This window comes from Montipora capricornis, chromosome 3, assembly GCF_036669925.1.
Source record: "Montipora capricornis isolate CH-2021 chromosome 3, ASM3666992v2, whole genome shotgun sequence".
NCBI classification, from domain to species: Eukaryota; Metazoa; Cnidaria; class Anthozoa; order Scleractinia; family Acroporidae; genus Montipora; species Montipora capricornis.
In genome coordinates, this window is record NC_090885.1 from 55,372,958 (window position 1) to 55,395,457 (window position 22,500).

Consider the following 22,500-nt stretch of genomic DNA (forward strand, 5'->3'; position numbering starts at 1 on the left):
CACTGCAAAGACTAGCCTCTTGGCGGTTGTGCTGGACAACAAGTTTAAATTTGATGATCATGTTTCAAGTATTTGGCGCGAAGTAAGTGCTCAGATTTGTGCTCTGAACAGATTGAAGAAAATCTTACTACTTAAGACTAAGGAATCGCTATATCACGCATTTATACTATCGTATTAAAATTTTGAGCTATTGCAACCAAATCTGGCACCACTGCGATAAAAGAAACACTGCTCCAACCGAAAGGGCTCTGATACGGTAGGGGACATGCGAGAGAAAGTACGGAAGCCTGTAGGGGACATGCGAGATAATCCCGGCTGGAGAAAAAAAACTTTAAATGCGAGAAATCAAACTAGAAATGCAAGATAGAAAATGCGAGATAAGAAACTAGAAAATGCGAGATAAAGAAATTTAAAGGTTTTCTACAATTTTTCTACAATAGAAATTTTGAAAACGGGGAATGTCGAAATCTCCGGTATAAAGTTTTAATAGCAGCTTACATGTGCAATAAAAAGATCATCAGCAGCAAACCTTCCAATGCGTACTTCTTGACCTAAGACATTAAAATTCACGCTTTACCCAATGCCGCTTTTAAGACTGTGCAATGGTGCAACCGGTAAGCAAGATGGAGAAATAACTTTGCAGTCGGCTTGCCTCACCTGTCGACTTTTCCCCGGCCTATTTGCTGCCTTAGAGCTTGCTTTAGGGTAGTAACAGTGAAAAGGTTAAAGATAAATTTGTCGTCGAAAAAAAACTTGTCTTTTAGGTTAAAACAAATTCAGTGGAAACTGACATTTTACTGATTTGTGATGTGATCGCAATTAGTTATCTTTCATGAGGAGCTTAACTTGGGTCAGGAATGTGGGTCCCCGCTGTTAAGGTAAAAAAAAAGTACCAAAATCTCAGTGGGAGTTGTAACAAGACTCACGCTAAAAAGGCAGAGCAAGAGAAAGGGAGAGAGAGGTGTTAATCTCGACACATTTGTTGGGCCGACTTCGTCATAACGTTTTTAACGACGACAAATATCTCAAATTACTTTAAATCAATTTTGAGTGACGTGTCAAAATAGTCCAGAGGCACAATAAATCAATCTGAAATATTTTCTAAAACACGGTTTACAACGGCCAGCATCATGCAATTAAAAAATGGAAAATTATTTCTTTATTCTCTTTATTTATTTGTTGATTTAAACACAGGCAAATTATATCTTAACTTTCAGGCTACCGAGACGCAACTTGTTTTGCCTGGCATACACTTTTCTCAACAGCAACGGTGAATTGGTTCTTTTCTGATTTTAAAGCCGGCAAACCATTTTTAAGTTTTATACTTATGGAACTCGATAACTGAGGAAGAAAACTCAACAGCTATTACACCTTCGAACATCTGCTTCCCTAATTCTCCGGTTAAACATGAAACGTTAGTGAGGTATTGGTGTATTTGTTAATTTAAACACAGGCAAATTATTTTGTCAGTTAACTTTCAGGCTACCGAGATGCAACTTGTTTTGCTTGGCATACACTTTTCTCAACAGCAACGGTGAATTGGTTCTTTTCTGATTTTAAAGCAAACCATTTTTAAGTTTTATACTTATGGAACTCGATAACTGAGGAAGAAAACTCAACAGCTATTACACCTTCGAACATCTGCTTCCCTAATTCTCCGGTTAAACATGAAACGTTAGTGAGGTATTGGTGTATTTGTTAATTTAAACACAGGCAAATTATTTTGTCAGTTAACTTTCAGGCTACCGAGATGCAACTTGTTTTGCTTGGCATACACTTTTCTCAACAGCAACGGTGAATTGGTTCTTTTCTGATTTTAAAGCAAACCATTTTTAAGTTTTATACTTATGGAACTCGATAACTGAGGAAGAAAACTCAACAGCTATTACACCTTCGAACATCTGCTTCCCTAATTCTCCGGTTAAACATGAAACGTTAGTGAGGTATTGGTGTATTTGTTAATTTAAACACAGGCAAATTATTTTGTCAGTTAACTTTCAGGCTACCGAGATGCGACTTGTTTTGCTTGGCGTACACTTTTCTCAACAGCAACGGTGAATTGGTTCTTTTCTTATTTTAAAGCAATCCATTTTTAAGTTTTATACTTATGGAACTCGATAACTGAGGAATATAACTCAACAGCTATTACACCTTCGAACATCTGCTTCCCTAATTCTCCGGTTAAACATGAAACGGTAGTGATATATTGGTGTATTTGTTAATTTAAAAACAGGCAAATTATTTCTTAACTTTCAGGCTACCGAGATACAACTTGTTTTGCCTGGCATACACTTTTCTCAACAGCAACGGTGAATTGGTTCTTTTCTGATTTTAAAGCAGTCCATTTTTAAGTTTTCTACTTATGGAACTCGATAACTGAGGAATAAAACTCAACAGCTATTACACCTTCGAACATCTGCTTCGCTAATTCTCCGGTTAAACATGAAACGTTAGTGAGGTATTGGTGTATTTGTTAATTTAAAGGGGGACTCCGACGAAAAAACACGATTTTTTAAAAAGTCTCAAATCCTCGAGGAAACGCCGCCAAAATGTTGCATACGCTTTTCACATAATGAATTTAACTTACTTTCACCAACATTTCAATGCTATTACGTCGAAATACTTGTTTTTCATAGCATCCGCCATTATTGCTATGTCGCCTGCATACTTATTCGAGAAAGCCTGGAGCGAGGCCTTATGACGTCACTTACTCAACATATTGCTCGCTGCTACTTGAGTAAACAATGGAAAACATGTCAGAAAGCGAAGCTTCGTCTTATCGACTTCGGAATTATCGTTTGACTTCGAAAAAATATTCTGAGTCACTTACCTGTGATTATGAAGATTTGGACTCGTGGCTAATGAGGAAAAAGCAGCCGCATATCGACGAGAAAGAGCTCAAGAGAAAGAACAAGAGGAATGCTTCGAGATCGTTCGAATCAACTGATACTAGATGGTATGTTGGAGTCGTGATTTTGTCTGTTTACTATTGTTCCCTTCATTTGTAAAAATTCAAATTTCTCGTTATTTTTTCTAGGTGCAAATGTACGTGTTGTTCTTCGGACACAGTAACAAAGGCCAGTGAAAGGGTAAGAAAAGCTTCTGCTGTTACTAGCGAAATTGATCGGTGAGTGGAGTAGCTGGAACTGAAGAATTTGCAGATGACGGAGAACTACAGTACCACTGATCTGCCTGGGCTTCAATCTTGTTGTTTAGATGAGTGGGTTTTAAAAATAGTCGCCATAGGATTAAGAAACCGAAAGAACGAGCGATACACATCAATGTATGAGCAAGGCCAAACTGCGAAGTATCGGTATTAGAGCGCTGTATAATAAGCTCAATTTGGATTGCACTTTTCAATTTTCCTTGTCGGGAAATATTTTTATGTTTTTTACAACGTAGCAATAGATTAAGAACGACAATGGCAATAATTTTCCTTGCTCCTGAATAGATTTCTACGATCAGTTTCATACCGACAGTTTATTCGTCTTGTTTGGGACTTTATGGGGTATATCATACGTTGATGTGTGTGTATCGCTCGTTCTTTCGGTTTCTTAATCCTATGGCGGCTATTCCTCAAACCCACTCGTCTAGACAACAAGATTGAAATCCAGGCCGATCGGTGGTAGTACTTTATCATCTGTAACTGCTTCCAGCTTCCCCAGGCACCGATCAATTTCGCTACAGCAGAAGCATTCCTCTGCCTTTAATACCGCGTCCGAAGAGCAACACGTACATTTGCACCTAGAAAAAATAACGAGAAATTTGAATTTTTACAAATGAAGGGAACAATAGTAAACAGACAAAATCACGACTCCAACATACCATCTAGTATCAGTTGATTCGAACGATCTCGAAGCATTCCTCTTGTTCTTTCTCTTGAGCTCTTTCTCGTCGATATGCGGCTGCTTTTTCCTCAGTAGCCACGAGTCCAAATCTTCATAATCACAGGTAAGTGACTCAGAATATTTTTTCGAAGTCAAACGATAATTCCGAAGTCGATAAATCATGATCGATAAGAGACGAAGCTTCGCTTTCTGACATGTTTTCCATTGTTTACTCAAGTAGCAGCGAGCAATATGTTGAGTAAGTGACGTCATAAGGCCTCGCTCCAGGCTTTCTCGAATAAGTATGCAGGCGACATAGTAATAATGGCGGATGCTATGAAAAACAAGTATTTCGACGTAATAACATTGAAATGTTGGTGAAAGTAAGTTAAATTCATTATGTGAAAAGCGTATGCAACATTTTGGCGGCGTTTCCTCGAGGATTTGAGACTTTTTAAAAAATCGTGTTCTTTCGTCGGAGTCCCCCTTTAAACACAGGCAAATTATTTGTCAGTTAACTTTCAGACTACCGAGATGCGACTTGTTTTGCTTGACGTACACTTTTCTCAACAGCAACGGTGAATTGGTTCTTTTCTGATTTTAAAGCAATCCATTTTTAAGTTTTATACTTATGGAACTCGATAACTGAGGAATAAAACTCAACAGCTATTACACCTTCGGACATCTGCTTCCCTAATTCTCCGGTTAAACATGAAACGTTAGTGATGTATTGGTGTATTTGTTAATTTAAAAACAGACAAATTATTTCTTAACTTTCAGGCTACCGAGATACAACTTGTTTTGCCTGGCATACACTTTTCTCAACAGCAACGGTGAATTGGTTCTTTTCTGATTTTAAAGCAATCCATTTTTAAGTTTTATACTTATGGAACTCGATAACTGAGGAACTGGGAAATTTAGAATGCCCAATTGTAGCTTTGTAAAATTTCATTCCGGGCTAATTGATTTCCAAGCATGTCACAGGCAGGCACATACAATATTAATCACAGACTTATCAATTTCCTGCTATCATGATATCCTGATATCATGAAATTGAACCTAACAGCAATTATTTTACCTCAACGTTCGAGCGTGAGCCTGTATACCGGGAAGGCTTCCAGCACCGAATTCCCCGACGTCAACATTGTTTACTGCCTCCATAACTCGTTTGGAAACATCTGAATACAGAAATAAGCTTTTAAAACCATATTTTGCCGCGTATGTTTATTGCACAAAATTCAAGGGGAGTGAAGGGGGGCTTATTAGAGAGGTCTAAACAAGACTGAGGCTATCGCAGGTCACATAAGAGACGGGCCTTATTACAGCGTTTACGGTATGTCTCCTAAAGTGATGAATGCTCGGGATTCCGTTAAATGTGAGTATTGCGATTGAAAAAAGGTCATTACGATACCTATGGCGTCAACGAAAATCCACTGCGTAAGTATAATTCGATGGTCTCCTATCCCGATACCAACCCGCCCGACAGGTATTAACTTCAGTGAACGTTTATCGTGTGTGCGTCTCGACGTTTTTTTAAATGTGGAGAAGAGCACCAAATCAAGCTGTTAGTTAGTATTGACCGCTGTCATAACAAGCTGAATTTGGTGATTCGCAAGTCTTTTTCATGGATATTACTGTACTTTATTTACAGGAAAAGTAGAGCTAATAACCCAGCAAAAATTTGCGCTTTAACTTGCTGTGAATTAAAAAGTGAACTCGAAAATGATAAACATGTTATCCTCGATGCCAGTGTTCCTCGATTCCTTTTATTTTCTTCGATGTTTCTGGGTTTAGTATTTTACTAGTAACCCGACATGTCCTCTCAGGGGGCTGTTATACGTAGATCAAAGAGATTGCACTTACTTATGATTGAGAGTCTAGCAAAGGGCACAGTATTTCAATTCTGTGACATGAGTCATAGTTTTCTGCGCTTATTGAAATCATCTCGAGAAAAACACTGATGCTAGTATCCTCAAAAGCGACTGTCCAACGCACTTCAATAATCCGAGATTACTACCACATGTACTTAAATAAACATAGACAGGGAATCCTCTAAGAAGCCATGGGGCTTATAGTATGAAGATACCCCTGACTAGATCTAGCAAACGATAATTTACTTCTCTAACAACCGTGCGCGTTACAGTTTGAGTTAAGGTCTTACAATTTTAGGAAACATTTTGAGATCATACCAAGTATTTCTTAAAAGCGGTGTTAATTCCTAGTACATTGCGGAGAGCTTAGAACCTTCGAGCCACGGAATGCCACAGTTTTGGACCATGGGATAATATAGTAAATTGCCTGAGGGTCTTACAGACACAAGGGCTATAGGACTCTGCGGACCTTAATTAATTAAGGACGGCGCCTACTATTGTTATTGCGCATACGTTCTGCGCATCTCGAGATACTCGGAGTTCGTATCGGTGATGCTTACTAATGCAGGGATATTTTTGCGCGGTTTAAAACTATCCGGAGAAAGTAGATCTTACTAAGTACTCTTGGTATCCAAAAAGAAAATTGGGGGTAACCATGCATTTTTGAGAGATAATGAAGCTTCAATTTGAGAAAAAAACGCCATACATTGCATTGTATTTCAGAGCTTTTTACAAATATTATTCATGAATTATCTTTGGAAAATGCGTTGAGACCCCAAATTTTCTCTTTGGATTTCAATTACACTTGTTAAGATCTACTCTCCCTGCATAATCACACACCGGGGCAAAAATATCTTTAATTAGTAGGCACCGTCCTTAACTGTGAATTGCAGCTCCTGTTGTCACCTTACTTTCAAATGACCGCGGCATCAATTTACTGTGATAGTTACACATAAGAACTCCAACTTAAGGTTATCCTCATCCCTTAAGCCCCATGGCTTATTAGAGGATTCCCTGTCTATGGTTACTTAATTATCAAGGCACTTTTCCTTTTCACCTATATTTCGGCCGAGTTTACAGGCCGGCTTCATCAGGGTGAATGGCCTCTGGGGGAAACCTAGAAGGCCTCCAAGTAAAAAGGGAAAATTTGTAAATAGTGGAAATTAAAAATAAATGCTGTTTGTTATTGCTCACTCCTTCCTTGCATCTTTCACTTTTATTTGCCTACCTAATTACATGTAAGATAATATGAAGACATAACAGTGTGCAGCACACACCTCAACTGCCATCTGCATTATATTAGGCGGGAGCAGATGTAGTGAAAACTATTACTAGGTACAAATTTAGATATGCAACTCAAAAGCGCGCGCGCCACAACACCATGCAAATTCACAAGGCCTTCGCAAACCGACAAAAAGAACTATACATTGATCAATGTTTTCGTTCCCTGTTAAATCTACTTCATGAAAGTAGTCTGATTAAAGAAAAAGTCAATATTGTACAGTCCTTGGAACTTAATACTTTTAACCTCTATGCCCATGAAAACAATAAGGGTTTACCACCGACACAAACCACAATATCATTTCGTTTTCCCGCGCAGGCGTTTGTATACGTTGACTGCCGATTCAGCAATCTTCTCTACCTATAAAACTGCCTATGGAACGTGATCAGCATCGCAAAACAGATAACGCTGCCGCAAAAGATAAATAATTGCGATTTCATCACAAATCGTTAAAATGTCAGTTTTTACTGAATTTGTTTTAACCTAAAAGACAAGTTTTTTTTCGACAACAAGTTTATCTTTAAGGTTTTCACTGTTACTATTGCATACCCTAAAACAAGCTCTAAGGCAGCAAATAGGCCGGGGAAAAGTTGACAGGTGAGGCAAGCCGACTGCAAAGTTATTTCTCCATCTTGCTTACCGGTTGCACTATTGCACAGTCTTAAAAGCGGCAGTGGGTTAAAGCGTGAATTTTAATGTCTTAGGTCAAGAAGTACGCATTTGGAAGGTTTGCTGCTGATGATCTGTTTATTACGGAAGCCTGTAGGGGACATGCGAGAACGAGCTAGCGAACGACATATAAGAACTAAAGTGGGAACAAATTATCAGTAACTAACTGCCTGTCACTCTTATCGCTTTTACTTTAAGTCCTTAGCTTTTATTGTACATTTTTCAGTCTTCTACTATTTACAATATATTAGGATCGTGGATTACATGTTAACTAACTGATTAAGCTAAGCGTATATTTCACATTAAATAAAGTATCTTTGTCTTATCTTTAACAGGTCGGATGCGGGGTCACTTCCTCTCCATTGCAATCTTCCACTGAAAGAGTATTTCATTTCTCTACGGTTGTTTTTCTCCTTATAGTTGCCCTTTGTTCTTCTCAGATCTTTACAGTTCCCTTGGGGAGAAAAAAGGCACAACTTGAATTTGCCGGTTCCGACGACAAAGTAACATTGCAGCTCTTCTGAAATTTGGCATCCCGGTTGCGTACAGAATGGAATTAACAAAGGAGTTTGCGAAGAAGAAAAAGGTACACGCATATTTCAACAAATTAATTGCTAACTGTGAAAGGGAAGTTATAATGTCCGTAGAACAGAACAGAAAAGAGCATATTGTATAAGGCAAGCACAGAAGTAAAGATACTAAAGTCACGATAAACAATGTCTTGGTCAGTTTTTTGTCTCTACTGACTGCACGATCGTGGTGCTGAGGAAGTACGCCGCAACAAACTTTTACAGCAATGGATACGTAAGAAACACAGATAACAAAAAGACAAATTGCATTAAATGAGTTCCATACGTAAAAAGAAAGGTCTCTTCTGGTTTGCATGATGACTCGCAAAGAAATTGCAATTAAGGAAGCCAGAAGCCAACTGACAGCGATGACTGTACCATAGACCTGCTGTGTGATAACACGGTGTTCAAATGGTCGACAAGTCGCATGCGCTCTTTCTATAGATATCATAGCGAGGTTTGTCAGGGAAGCGATAACAAACATATTCCACAAAATACGGAGAACCCCAAACCCTTGATCTAATTGACAGCGTCCCTTCCAAATGTTGCATGATTGTCCCAAGGCAATGTAGATACATGATACTGAAAATGCCCCAAATAACATGTCTGCAACTGCCAGATTAATTACCAAGTACATGCCACGCTTACGAAGAAAACGATTCTTTACGAAAACAAGAATGGTGAGAAAATTGAGTGCTAATATTAAACACAACTCAGTTCCAGACAAAACAAGCAGCGTAGTGCAGACAGAAGAAGAAAACACCATGTTGGAACTTTCCGTCTTGCAATACATCTGTCGAAAAAATAGGACCACGTTTTAAGCACAGAAACTACCTCGTTGATTAGTTTCAAACCGACTACAACAAGAGATTCTAAAATTTTAGAATTATCAATCAAATAATTTTTATTTTGCTACATGTGGTTAACTTGGTTAAAAAGATAAAAGTTCATTCGTGCCATGGTCAAGATGTTAACGTTGGTAGTAGAGATGACGGCAAGGATTATTACAGTACCGCGATACACAATATCACCATGCAAGCACGGTGATTCAAACGTTTTGTGTGTTTTGTGCGTGTGTATAAAAATTGGTAAACCTTACCGTAGCCGTATGCTTACAAAAATTATCTCTTTAAGTTATCCTTTGTTCGTCTCTCTTTTCTGGCTTACACCAAGTTTCTTTGAAGGAAATCCCTAGTCCACAAACGCAAACAACTGTTAGTCTTTTCTGTGAGAGCGACCATCGAACACGCATCAACATAAAACAATTTCCCGCCAGCAAAACAATTTCTTCTACCATCAGTTAATTTCAAGCAATTTTCAGTGTCACCTTCCTTTGTCATATTGAATTTGATTTATAGTACAACGACATCATGTTACCCAACAATGACATGCGTCAAGGTGAAACATGCGTCAAGGTGGTTAAGCCGGATACGAAAAACCGGTGAAAAAACTCCTGAGAGAAAAAGCCCGGAAACGTATTCTCCAAAAAAATGCGAAACCACCTTAACCTGTAGAGTTTAAAGGTTGACAATAACACTATTACACTGAATATTATTTATAAGTATACCGATGTGCGAAAAAATTACCCCGAGCAAAGTTCTCAAGTGGCTGATTGCCTGACACTGAAACCAAATGGCAATTCTTTTATGGATTTACAAACATTGAAGGAATCGAACGCCTTGAATGCATCAAAGCGTTTACTGAAGTCGCATCCAAGTTGTCTGGCAAGTTACATTCATTTTGTACTCAACTCTGCAAAGGTAAAAAAAATGGAAATGTGATAGTGCAAAATTATTTGAATGAAAGCTTGTTGTCTCTTTTGTGCTTTATTATTTACGGTCTTGGTTCTTTCGAAAAGGGTTTGATGTGAACTGTCAGAAATTTATTTAATTGCATATGCTAAGTGACACCGATTGTATGTCTCGTTTGCACGCACGCAATTGAAATAGGAAGGGTTTTTGCCTCGAATAGCAATTATGTTGTTTGTTTAAATAAATTTTTCGCTGGAAAAGATTTTTTTGAGATTGCCACCTTCTGTGAATTTTATCATGTTGTGTAATTTTCGAGCTTAACAAATTTGCATACGTGTGTCGAAATTTACGGGAGGATTTTTGTAGCAGCGCATAAGTCACCAAAATAAACAGGTCTGTTGGAAGCGTGCTTGAGTTCAACAAAATGAGCCCCAAAATCGGCAAAAAATTGTGACGCTGATGAATAATAAAGTAGCTGCTATTCCCAAAACGATGGAATTACCTGGTGATTAATAACCTCGTCTTGGAGAGTAAATTTTTGACTTTGCAGAAACAATGGTCAACCTCAAGAGTTAGGCGATTGTGATCTTTGTATTGAATTTGCACATTTCTTCTCAATCTTTATAACACTTGAAAGAAAAAGAAAACTAACAAAAACAAAAACCCGGTATCTTGCCATCATTTGACACAGATGCTTCACTGTTTCGCGAGTAAACACGCCGCGGTAACTTGATCACGGCGCCCGCTGAATTCGATGTCATTTTCGATTTTGCGATTTACTTGTGCAGCCAAAAGTACAATAACAAATTTGACCGTAACAAAAATCTCGCAAAATGTTTTTCGCTGATGGTAACTTTTCATATTCGCGGTTCAAGATTGTTGTTTTCATGTCGTTAATTTCGTTTCTGATGGCGAAATATTTTATTCTCGATCGACCGTCCTGAAAGCTTCCTTCTGCTCTTCCTAAGAACTGGTGTATTTATTAATTATTCGCCAAAGGCGAAGTGAATATTGGTGAATATTTACCGAGACGTAGTCGAAGTAAATATTCCCCAATCATTATTCGCTGAGCCTGAGGCGAATAATTGTTTCAGTATAATTTTTGGCGGTGAATATCAAGAAAGTGCAAAACAACGTGCTAAAAAAGTGCTTGATTAGGTTAGCAGCCGCGCCTCTAAAATGTTATATTCACTCTTATATTCACCGCTGAAAATTATACTAACAATTAACAATTATTGGATGAGGTTGAGCCTGTTAATTAGCGATAATTATCAAGGCCAAAGTTTGTGTTATCTGCCGAAGCCGAAGGCTGAGGCGGATAACACAAACTGAGGCCTTGATAATTATCGCTAACATGCGAAAACCGAATTCAATAATTGTTTTATTATGCATATTCCTGAGCTGAGCTTCGCCATGACAAAACTGATCAAACTGCTGGTTAGTGTGTTAGGTGACGTCACTTCTGCATGCATAAAACTATTGTCTGTAGGTATGACGTCAATTCTACATATATAAAATCTATTGTTTGTAGGTATGACGTAAGAGAAACAGAGCAAGCAGGAATTAGCTGCGTGCTTATAGCCAATCAAAATCGAGCTGGTGACACCAATGTATAATAATATTTATTTACTTTTGCATCAATATTTGTTTTGCATAAAGCAAGCTACCAAAATCTGTACTTTGCTTAGTTAGCATATTTGGGCGTTAAAATTGAAGTTTCGGTACTATGCTTCTGTTACGAAATGGTATATTTTTTAAATCACCCATCCAAATACTAACCCCGCCTCACAGGGTTTAACTTCAGTGAACTTTTGTATTGCAAAGCTGTCAGATGCTCAGAGTGCACGCTTAAACTTGTGGTGAAAAGAAGTTGTGAGGGAACTTGGAAATGATCAACATGTCAGCCTAGAAAGCAATGTTTCTCGATTCCCTTTTATTTTCTTCAGTCTTTCTGGGTTTAGTACTTTGCTAGTAACCACATGTCTTCACAGGGGGCTATTTACCTAATACTTATACCATGACACCACAATGATATACCGTGATACCAAAACAGCATCATGGACTATTAGAGCTACATATTGAACTTAAATATCCTGGAAGACAAAACGCAGCTCAGTTGACAATATGGAATAAAGCGCTGTGTTACTGCACTACCACACGTGCGTGCCTGTTTTTTCTAAAGATGACAGGATTTTTTTCTTTCTGACAAATGATTAATAGGCTGGGAGCCAGGTTTTAACCTCTGAAAAAGATCTGTTTCGTCGTATGAAGGTGTGAGCCAAAGGGCCTCTGCTGGTACGACTTCCGGGTGACCCCTTAAACGGTCTTAATGACCCCCAACTTGAAAAAATTGCCTGGAACTCTGCAGTTCAATACCACCCAACTCAGTCCCTCCTGTTTTTGAGTAACACGTACCATGGGCAACCCAGTGTACGTTCATGGAGCGTCTAGTTCTCAAAAATAATGCACTGATCAACTCGGTGCATTATTCAACATCACCCCCCGCTAATCGTGCAAAACCTTCCACGGTTCGGGTGTTTTTACGAGTCCGTACGCATAGTGGAACCGTGCCGCTCAAAAAGTTCAGGTACCAAACTTGCACACTTAACCGTTCAAAAATTAGTCCAGTTCCACCAGTCCCGTGTGAACGCAAGGTGGAACTGTGCAAGTTTTTGTCCGTGCCCAAATTTGTACGGATCCGTGTAAACTGGGTCTCAGTTGACAGTGTCCCTCTAGTGCTAGAGCGACCAGACACTTACATAAAGTTCCTTTCCTTTTTAAATCAATTCTTTTTATTTTTATTTTTGGTTTAGAAGTGCCTCTGAATAGTTAGCTTCAAACAGAAAGTGTGGGCCATGGTCACGATACTGCATTTAGGCCTAAGGACTGCGTCAGTTTGAGTTTAGGGTTGTCATTATGAAATTGCAGTTTGTTTTCAGAAGGTTAGGGCTGGCGTCATAAAATGGGTTGGTATTTAGGCCTAATCAGTGGATTTCTGACTGGTTAACTAAGTAATGCAGTATGGGTAACATTACAGACACTGTCCACTAAAGTGACCAAGTGTATAGATGCATTATATATGTTTTAAATTTAATCTGAATACAAGAAATAAAGATGCAGTCAAAACAAAGTGTTGTTACCGATTAGTAGGAAAAACCTACCTTTGTAAACAGATAGGGGAAATAAAGAATGATAACAAAGTTCAATCTGCTTTGTAATCTTCTTCATCACAGCTAATGGAGTGATATGGGAAATAGCAGCCGCAGTTTTGATTTGTCACTTCTGTTCCAAATTAGCAGCTCTAAGTCCGAGGGCAAATCAAAAATGTGATAAGAGAGAAGCTAAGAAGGCAATGATCACGATGATACTGAGGACGAAGATGATTAGCAGGTTCTCTCTTAGTGAGAGTGGGAGCGAAGAGAGAGCCTGCTCGCAGGCTTGAGATGGTGATGTTGACGGTAAGAACAACAGATGATGATGAGGGTGATGATAACGATTGGTAATGACAATGACTGTTAATGACTCCTCGCACAGTTTGAAATTCGCCCTTCGCGAGATTGAGTAAAGGAAGAAAAATACAGGCATCAAAATACAGATTGTTAGCCTCGGAAAACGAACAGAAATTCTCAATACGAAATGGGCAAGAAAGTTCAGCGCGGCAACCCAGATTGACAGAGAACTAATTACAATAAACATGGTCGTATTTATACAGGAAAGCAAGACAACAAAACAATGCAGGTTGCTCAATAGTGATAGCCTGTGCAGTATTTATACAAAGAGGAAACAAAGGGTAGGGTTCTGATTAGAAGCAAAAGACTGATATTTGAGAAACAGATGAAGAATTAAATAATAAGATTAATAACATGGGCGACAAATCACTCTATAATTTTGGCACGAAATTTCAACGTTAATTTATAATTGCAATGTTGCCATGGCAACTTTTCCTACAGTGCCAAAATGGCGTCCAGGTTTGAAAATAACCCGCGTCTTATGAACGTAATTTGTCACCCATTATGTTAATAGCTAATCAAATTTTATACTCTTTTTTGCGATTTGAATCTGGAAACGTTTATTGACATGTTCTTAAAGTTGCGTGGTATACTAAGTTCGACTACAAACTGAGTTGTTCTTCAGCGTATCATTCAATAAGAAAACCACAATGTTAATGTTGAAGAAAGTCCTTAAGTATTTCAGTTAATTGTCCTGTTAGCCTACAGTTTTACATTTTTTTTCTACATTTATTTATACCAGTCACAAAAACGAAAAAAAAGACATACAAAAAAACAAATGCGCAAAATAAAGACGTTCTTAACTGACTCTTAGCTTGGGTATGCTCTTAAAATCTTGGTTTATCTTAGCCTGGACGTTTGTATAAAAAAAGGTTCTTATGTGCCCGTATTATTCTTGATACTCCTTTTCAAGCTAGAACTTTGCCGTTATTTCTTGAACTTGGATGGCTACCTATCAACTATTTATGTATTGTAAGGCGACTATGTCTGTTTAAAAATATCCTGGATGGACGTGCACCGGATTTCCTGACCCAGAAACTCTCATCTTTCAAATTCAATAAGCCATATGCTGCATATGATACAAGGCCTCGGTTACCTTATCGCCTTCCTATTCCACGAACAAATAGCATGAAGCAGATGTTCTTTTATAATGCTGTTAAACTTTGGAATGTTGTTACCAGTAATAGAGACTTTGCCTGTTTTTCAAGTGCAAAAAAATTCAGACGAAGTTACTTTGATTTAATCATGTGCAAATTTACGCCTGACACCTTTAGGATTGACAGAGTTTTCTGGCTTATATGGTGACATTTTTAGTTTCTAGTTTTATAGTATTTAACTACTTCTCAGTTAGTATTTTAGTATTTCGTATTTCGTAGTGTAGTACCTTATATTTTAGTATTTGAGTAATTTATTAATTTAATATTTTAGTTATTGGTATTTAGTTTAATAGGGCCATAAGGGAGAGTACAGCTTTTTTACTGTAATTATGCACCCTAAAATAAAGTGTTCAAAGTGTTCAAAGTGGTCGTTTTTTGATTGACACTCGTTGAAAAGGCTGCCATTTTGGAAGCAATCGCTTCCCCAGAGGCTACGTTACCTTTGTCCAGCGGATCTGAACGAAAGGCTTTCAGCTAGCCCGAACGCACTTTCTCATGCATTTTTTTTTGTCGAAGATGGTGACACAGAGTAAATTGAGCTATAACGTGCACAGTGCAGGAGTGGAGGGGATATGGGTTAAGGAAATTGCAAACTGAAATGAAAGAGAAAGACCAACGAGGTTGCTTATGGCGCACCGTTTGTTTTAGGTGATGAGTCTCGAAACGGAAAAAATTTTGAAGTGATCCTTACCCAATGAAGGTGTTACAAAATGAATAATAGATCCGTTTTCTTTGTCAGAAACCACTGAAAATACCTGCAGGAAAAAAGAGAACAACTTCCGGAGTTATCCAGCAAAGTTCATTTTAGTTTCAAGTTCCTTTTGTTTCAACACCACGAAATTAGCTCTAACTCGTTTTGGTCTTCAAACGAAATAACCGTCATACTCGCTTAAACCCCCAATGAACCTAAAACATTACATAAGAGCGATTTAATGCGAGTGCTTAACGAGGCTCGAAAGGGTTTTTCGTTGCCATAGTGTTGTGAAACGATGAAAGATACCAAAGAAGGGTATTTCATAGTGTAGGCAAACTATGAATATCTTTACAACTCTATTGTTGGGTAATACTTATGACGTCATTATCGGTTACCATGGCAACACCCCAGGTCCACAAAAAGGACCTCTAAATTTCATTTTTTGAAAATTGTCTGAAAAAGTAAGTCGGTGACCTACCGTTTTCATTTCTTTTTTGGAAATCTCCCTAAATTCTTTAACTTCTTACAGAGTATGACAAAAATTTAGCTAGTAGAATTACTAGCTAAATTAGCTAAATTAGAAAGATACATCTAAAAAGGGCGTTTTATAGTTTACAGAAATTGTACTAGGCAACTTTCCCCGAATCTTTTTTATTTGAAGTGCTATCGTGAATGATATGTGCATGCAAAAAGATCAAGATAGGTCACCGAGCAAAATTTCGAGATAAAGACAAATTTTTTCCGCAGGTTTTATCTCCGGTTCGCGCGATTTTACGCGGTATTTTCACTTCCGGCGTGTTGCGCGCGCTTCTTTTGATAGAAATTTGATTCATTCAGCTGACGCGTGTTTCTCAGTTATGGCGTGTGTAGGTTACGCTTGCGCGCAGCTAAAAACCCTTTCGAGACTCGCTGAAGCCGCGGCTACACGAGCAATGTGTAACAAGAAGAAAACTGAGTTGCGCAAAGTTTGTAGATAAATAAACTAGTCAAAACTAATCAAATGTGGTTCATCGAGCGCAAGAACGAGTATCAGCTATCCCTCGTGACGCCATCATTTCAGAGCGTTCAGGTGTACCCGATGCTCAACCTACCATCCCTCTGGTGTTGACGTACCATCCCACAAACGCACTGGTCAAAAACATCATGACCAGAAACTTCCATTTGCTGCGAGATGACCCAGACACTAGAGACATTTACCAACCAGTACGAGTTTTGTGTGCGTATCGTCGCGATAAAAACCTGCGTGACTCCTTATTGAGAAGTCATCTAAACAACGCAACTGCTTCTGTCGAAGATCGCGGTACGTTTCCATGTGGTCGGTCGCGGTGCAATACTTGCGCCCACACCAATGCTTCACCTACGATCAACACTCCTGTGGGACACATCACCATCAATTCCAAGTACACCTGTACAAGCTACAGCGTGTTATATCTCATCAAATGTCGTACCTGCAACAAGGTATACATCGGAGAGACAGGGGGACTCCTGGGATATCGATTCAGAGAACACTTACGTTAAACACAAACCAACACCGATCTTCCCGTTGGTCCACATTTTGCATCACCAGGACATGCCTCGACTAATATGCTGGTATTCGTAACCCGCTCTGGCTTTCGAGATACCCAAGACAGGCGCCGCTTTGAAGCCAGGATGATTTTCAAACGCAAAACATTACATCCGGGAGGACTTAATACCGACTTTGCCTTCCTATAAACTGCCAAAATCTACACGCGCCAGTGACGTAGAAATTTTGTTTGTTTTGAATGTTTACACGCGCGTTCTTTCCAGTCAGCGCGGGCAAATAACTTCAAATTCAAATTTTCATTATGTCACGCGCACAATTTACAGTTGCTTTTTATCCACTGATGAAGAGGCAGCAGCCTCGAAACGTATGACAATTTACAAATTTTTCGCGCAATAATGAACAATTTTGAATAGTTTATTTATCTACACGAGCAATGTTTTGCTCGCGCCGGTGATACAATTTTTTTCAAATTTTGTCGCGTCGCCTGCGCACCAGGGTGGCTACACTTGTGACAAATTTTGAAGACAAATTGAAGGCCGCGCGAATCGCAAACTTCACTGGCTAAATACTCTTTATTCGCGCTGCAAGCGTGGGCAAAAAGTTGCAGGGTGGCTACACGGGCAACTATCTCTGCGATTTTGTCGCAAAAGTTTCAACTCTGGCGACTGCTTTCTTGCGATTTTTTCACCTGTCGTGTCGCCAGTTCAAGGGTGGCTTCTCTTGGGATTTTCATCGCGCGCTGGCATCGCATAACTAACGCTAGCAAAAAATCGCTCTTGTAGCCGCGGCTTAAGGACTGTGCCTACTATTGTTATTGCGCATACGTTCTGCGCATCTCGATATACTCGGGTTTCCTATAGGATGCTTACTAATACAGGGATATTTTTTCGCGGTTTAAAACTATCCGGAGTGAGTAGATCTTATTAAGTACTCTTGGTATCCAAAAAGAAAATTGGGGGGTAACCGTGCATTTGTGAGGGATACTTTAAGGTCAATTTGAGAAAGAACGCCATCGATTGCTTCGTATTTAAATATTATTCATGAATTATCTGCGAAAAATGCGTGGTTACCCCTAATTTTCTTTTTTGGATCTCAATAACACTCGTTAAGATCTACATTTCCGGCATAATCATAAACCGGGGCAAAAATATCTTTGAATTAGTAGGTACCGTCCTTGAAATAACCGTACTTGAAGTAATTTTCATTTTGGATAATCCTGGTATAAGAAGGCTGTTCGCTGACGAGAAAGCAACGGCAAGCTGGAGAAGAGAATTTAGTTATCTACTTAAATTAACCGTGACTCCAAGAAATTCAGTTCTGAAGGTAAAATGATTGTTGTAACTAAGGTCTATGTTAAGCGTCGTTGAAGAGAACCAGGCTGCCTAATCAATTTTCCGCTTCCACGCTCCAACCACTAGCGCAAATGGTTTCAACTGAACTCACACAAGAATTCAACAGTAACCATTAAAATCACTAAATGAGGGTGTTCGAGTACCTCTTTCCAATTTTAAATCGCTCCCGTTAACGAAAGTGTAATTCCTCATTAAGAACGGTGCCTACCAATTCAAAAGTATTTCTGCGCGGTTTACTGAATATGTGGGAAAAGCAGATCTTAACAAGTGATATTGAAATCCAAAAAGAAAATTGGGGGTAACCACGCATTTTTCGGCCATGATAATTAATCAACAATATTTGTAAAAAGCTTTAAAATACAAAGCAATGTGTGGCGTCCTTTTGCAAATTGAGTCTTAACTATCTCTGAAAAATACATGGTTACCCCCAATTTTCTTTTAGGATACCAAGAGCACTTGCTAAGATCTGCTTTATCTGAATACTTTTGAGCCGCGCAAAAATATTTCTGTATTAATAAGCACCGCCGATAGGAAATCCGAGTATCTCGAGATGCGCAGCAATAACAATAATAGGCACCGTCCTTAAATATATTTTATTACTCACTTTTAAGGTGTAGTTTTCTTTGGGCTCTAAATCTCTCATGACATAGTGAAGGGGGCTTGAGAATTGCTGGTAAAAAAGGAAAAAAAGAATGAAACTACCTCGTTTTGAAGCAAGGTAAGAGAGGAAGCAATAGTTTGGGCTACTGACACGTTGATTAGTTGTCGAAAGATGCAAAGCGTTAGCCTCAGTGAGTAACTAACCTCTCGGTCCGTGCATACATAGCTATAGACTGAGTTTTATCACTCAATCCCTTTTTCTTTTTCTTATAACGGTTTTTGTTAGTTTCCCACCCATAGCAGGACACCATTACCCGTAATGTCCGTAATGGGTACTAAATGGTTCCTGCCCATACTGCAATATCACGGGTTTTGTCTATTGAGGTAAGATCATGTTACTTTGCGCTCTTCGAACACACGCGATCTTACGGCATCTACGTACATTCTTTCAGCATCCTAAAGCTGAGAGAATGTCTTGTTTGCAAAGTCTTCGTCCAACTGGAGATCATAACATGCCATCCTTCTCAAAGGTATGAAATGTATCAACTTTTCTCAATATAATTGCAATACCAATTCAGTGATGACAAAAAATCTTGATTACCTTTTCGTCAAACATTCTGAATCTTTTTTCGCCGCTGTGGTCAGAGACCGTGGCATACCAGTGAATATCGTAGTTACAGGTTTTGCCTGCAAGTAACAAAAAATCTCAAATGAGAACGACGAAATTTCGTGTTACGACACTGGCATACTCCCAAAAAAAAGCCAATGGAAAAATGATTGCTCTCTTTTCAAGTTGAAATCTAACTGGTAAAATGACTCCAGTGAATTGGCTTGGCTTACACTTGAAATAGACAGTGAAATCTGCCACTCAGCTACTTAACCAAGTGATAAAGTTTGCTTACTATGTGGTGCCAGACTCCAGGTTAGATCTCCCTGAAATTTCGTACCATTGGCTCTGAGAGAAACATGAATATTTGTTGGTGGGTCCAAGCCATCGTAATCTGAAAAGAATTGTTCGTCATTCTCAACTGATTTAAAGCTTCCAGTACGATAGATAAACGAGTTTCTCTGGTGAAGAAACCTTTGGTGCTGCGTCTATGGGTAACTGAAGCAAGCGGCAACAGAAATTTGCTTGAATCAAACGAGTGGATTATAGTAAATTGACCATTGTAAGGAGATTTGAGAGCTAATATTTTGAGCGTTCACCCTTGATCGCCGACAGCGAATCTATACTTCTTCAAGTTACTTGATTTGACGAAGGGATGACACTCGAAACATCAACTTTCCATTGCCCTACGCATATACGCCCACAGCTTTTGAGTAAAATTTTCAAGACGATTCCCAATTTCGAGTGATTAGTTTATTCTCAAATTAGCTGCGAGAGACATACTAAAGATAGCGCAAGGTCACGGTGAATTCACCATCCATTAAGTAATTGCAAAAACCAAGGTGGGTAATTCAGCGAATTCCATGATAATTACTTGAAATCTATTTTTAGATCTAGCCTGGCTGCGAAGGTTATTTTAATTTGTTGTTACCATGACTGCGTCGTCCACTTTCACACCAACTGACCAATCAGGTGTCGTATTTGAAATGACAAGGCAGGACACGGTACTAATAACAGATTTCAAATAATTTTCATCAGAATAGTACCCTGGTCCCAGTGTTTTTCTTGAGCCGCGAAGCGGCGAAGACGAGTCGCGAAACGCCGAGAAGAGAAAAATCTCTGGTTACCTTGGACTTGAATCTCACTTTCATGCAGACGCCAGCTGTCAAACGCGTCAAATTGATATTTACAAAAGGGACCAATGGCAGCTTAGCAATCACGCGTCCCCTAGGTATTAGTAGGCTGATTTAGCAACCGAACGGGAACGTCAGTGGCGACGGCGCGCGCCGAAAAAACACCAATGAGAATTCAGAATAGAATAGACTCCACTCTTTTCTTCTCTATTCTAAATTCTCATTGGTAGTTTTGCTGTGCGCGACGTCGCCACTGATGTTCCCGTTCTGTTGCTAAATCAGCCTACTAATCAAACCAACCAATCATAACTATTTGCGTGTTTGTAAAAATATCAACCAATCCGAGACAAAGGGTCAGATCCTGACCCTGGCGTCTGCATGAAAGTGAGATTCAAGTCGAAGGTAATCAGAGGTTTTTCTCTTCTCGCCGCTGCGCGACTCAGCTTCGCCAATTCGCGGCTCTCTCACAGCGGGGTATCGGAATAGACCTAATCGGCTAACGCAATGTTGTCTCCAATTCAAATCTTTTGTTCCAGGTATTTCCATATCATTTAGATATGAATGTTACATTATCATGCAATTTCAATCCTAATCCTAGGAGATTTGAATTGGGTACAACACTGAGTTAACCGATTTGGTGTATAGCGCCAACTACGGGAAATTCCCTCTTTTACATCATATCCTCTTGCGACATCACTATTCTCGCTCTTTTTTCTGAAACTTTAACCACTGTAAGATAATGAGTTAGTTATGTCAGAAATGTAAAAAAAATGGGGGGTCACCGACTTCGTTTTGGAGAGAACATGCCCGAAAAAACATCCAAAATGTGACAAAATCGGGCTTCGTTAGCGAATAAGGCCTGTGTCTGTAAACCCAAATATATTGCTATTAAATCTTTGAAGTGAAATCTTCTCTGCCAAATATTGTTTAAGTGGACTTATTAAGTGAATTTAGTCAACTGGTGAGGTTCTTTAAAGATCCAGTTCGCATTTAGCGACCACAGTTTCACGCGCCTTGCAGCCGCAAGATGGCAGGATTTGATGTCCCGTGAGCAGAAATCTTGAAATTTTTTTAACTTCCCACATTGATTTTTTGTTCATTTTTGGACAACGTGGAGATAATTGTAAATAAAATCCGTTTCTGGAAAGAAAAATAGGGGTCACCGAACGTCCAAGAGCGTTAGATCCAGGCAAAGCTATAGCAATGGCCTTTTGCCCTATCATTTCTCATTTTATTACTTAGCGCGCGCGCTCGTGTATGACGTGGCGTGTGCATTTGCGTGCGCAGTAAGGATGCGCAGAAACAATTGGCGCGAACGTCCTTAAATAAAAATTCCGCGAGAAAAAAAAAATATCTTAGCGATCGATAAAAAGAAATGACGAAAAACATGTTTTTTTAGCTGTAGGAAAAGTCCTAACAATATTATTGCTGTCAAGAAACTCTTAGTGTAATTTCTGGCGGAAAATTGCAGGAAACCTATTTTCGCCTTATTTATGTCTTCGATCGTACGGTAAATGGCGCGAGAAAAACATTTGGGCTAAACAGGAGCCCATCTGGAGCGTGCAACTTCCATACAGCGTCTGTGAAACGGCGTTTTCACAAGTAGGTTTATTTTTAGACTAGCCCTTCCCGCGAATTAGGTCAAAAAACAAAGGCAGTTCCGGTTCGGTGACCCTATGACGTCAGCTTAATTTTTTGTAATTGGTCATTGGGCTCCTGTGGGAGTCTCATTAGCGGAAAATTCAATCTAAAAATAACCTTACTTGTGAAAACGCCGTTGCACGAAAATAGGTAAGTTGCACGCTCCCGGTGATGGGTTCCTGGGCTAAACTATTACTTACGGTAGCTGTTGTGTACATTTTTGCATGGAAAACCGCTTGTCAGAAATACTTTTTAAAATCCTTTCCCAAAAAAACGCTGAAATGACGAATCTCGAAAATCAAGATTTAATCCG

At 39.1% G+C, this 22,500-nt stretch overlaps 1 protein-coding gene across 1 annotated transcript in view; it reads right to left on the minus strand.

Annotated features, from left to right (window-relative positions):
* Positions 1 to 14,570: 14,570 nt before the first annotated feature.
* LOC138040595 (uncharacterized) overlaps positions 14,571 to 22,500 on the minus strand; it is a 20,350-nt gene continuing 12,420 nt past the window's right edge. The window contains exons 3-7 of the mRNA XM_068886292.1: positions 19,709 to 19,807; positions 19,408 to 19,493; positions 18,811 to 18,876; positions 15,327 to 15,390; positions 14,571 to 14,674 (exon numbers count right to left, since the gene is read on the minus strand). Of these exons, the coding sequence (XP_068742393.1) occupies positions 14,571 to 14,674; positions 15,327 to 15,390; positions 18,811 to 18,876; positions 19,408 to 19,493; positions 19,709 to 19,807 (419 nt within the window). The remainder of the gene's footprint in view (positions 14,675 to 15,326; positions 15,391 to 18,810; positions 18,877 to 19,407; positions 19,494 to 19,708; positions 19,808 to 22,500) is intronic.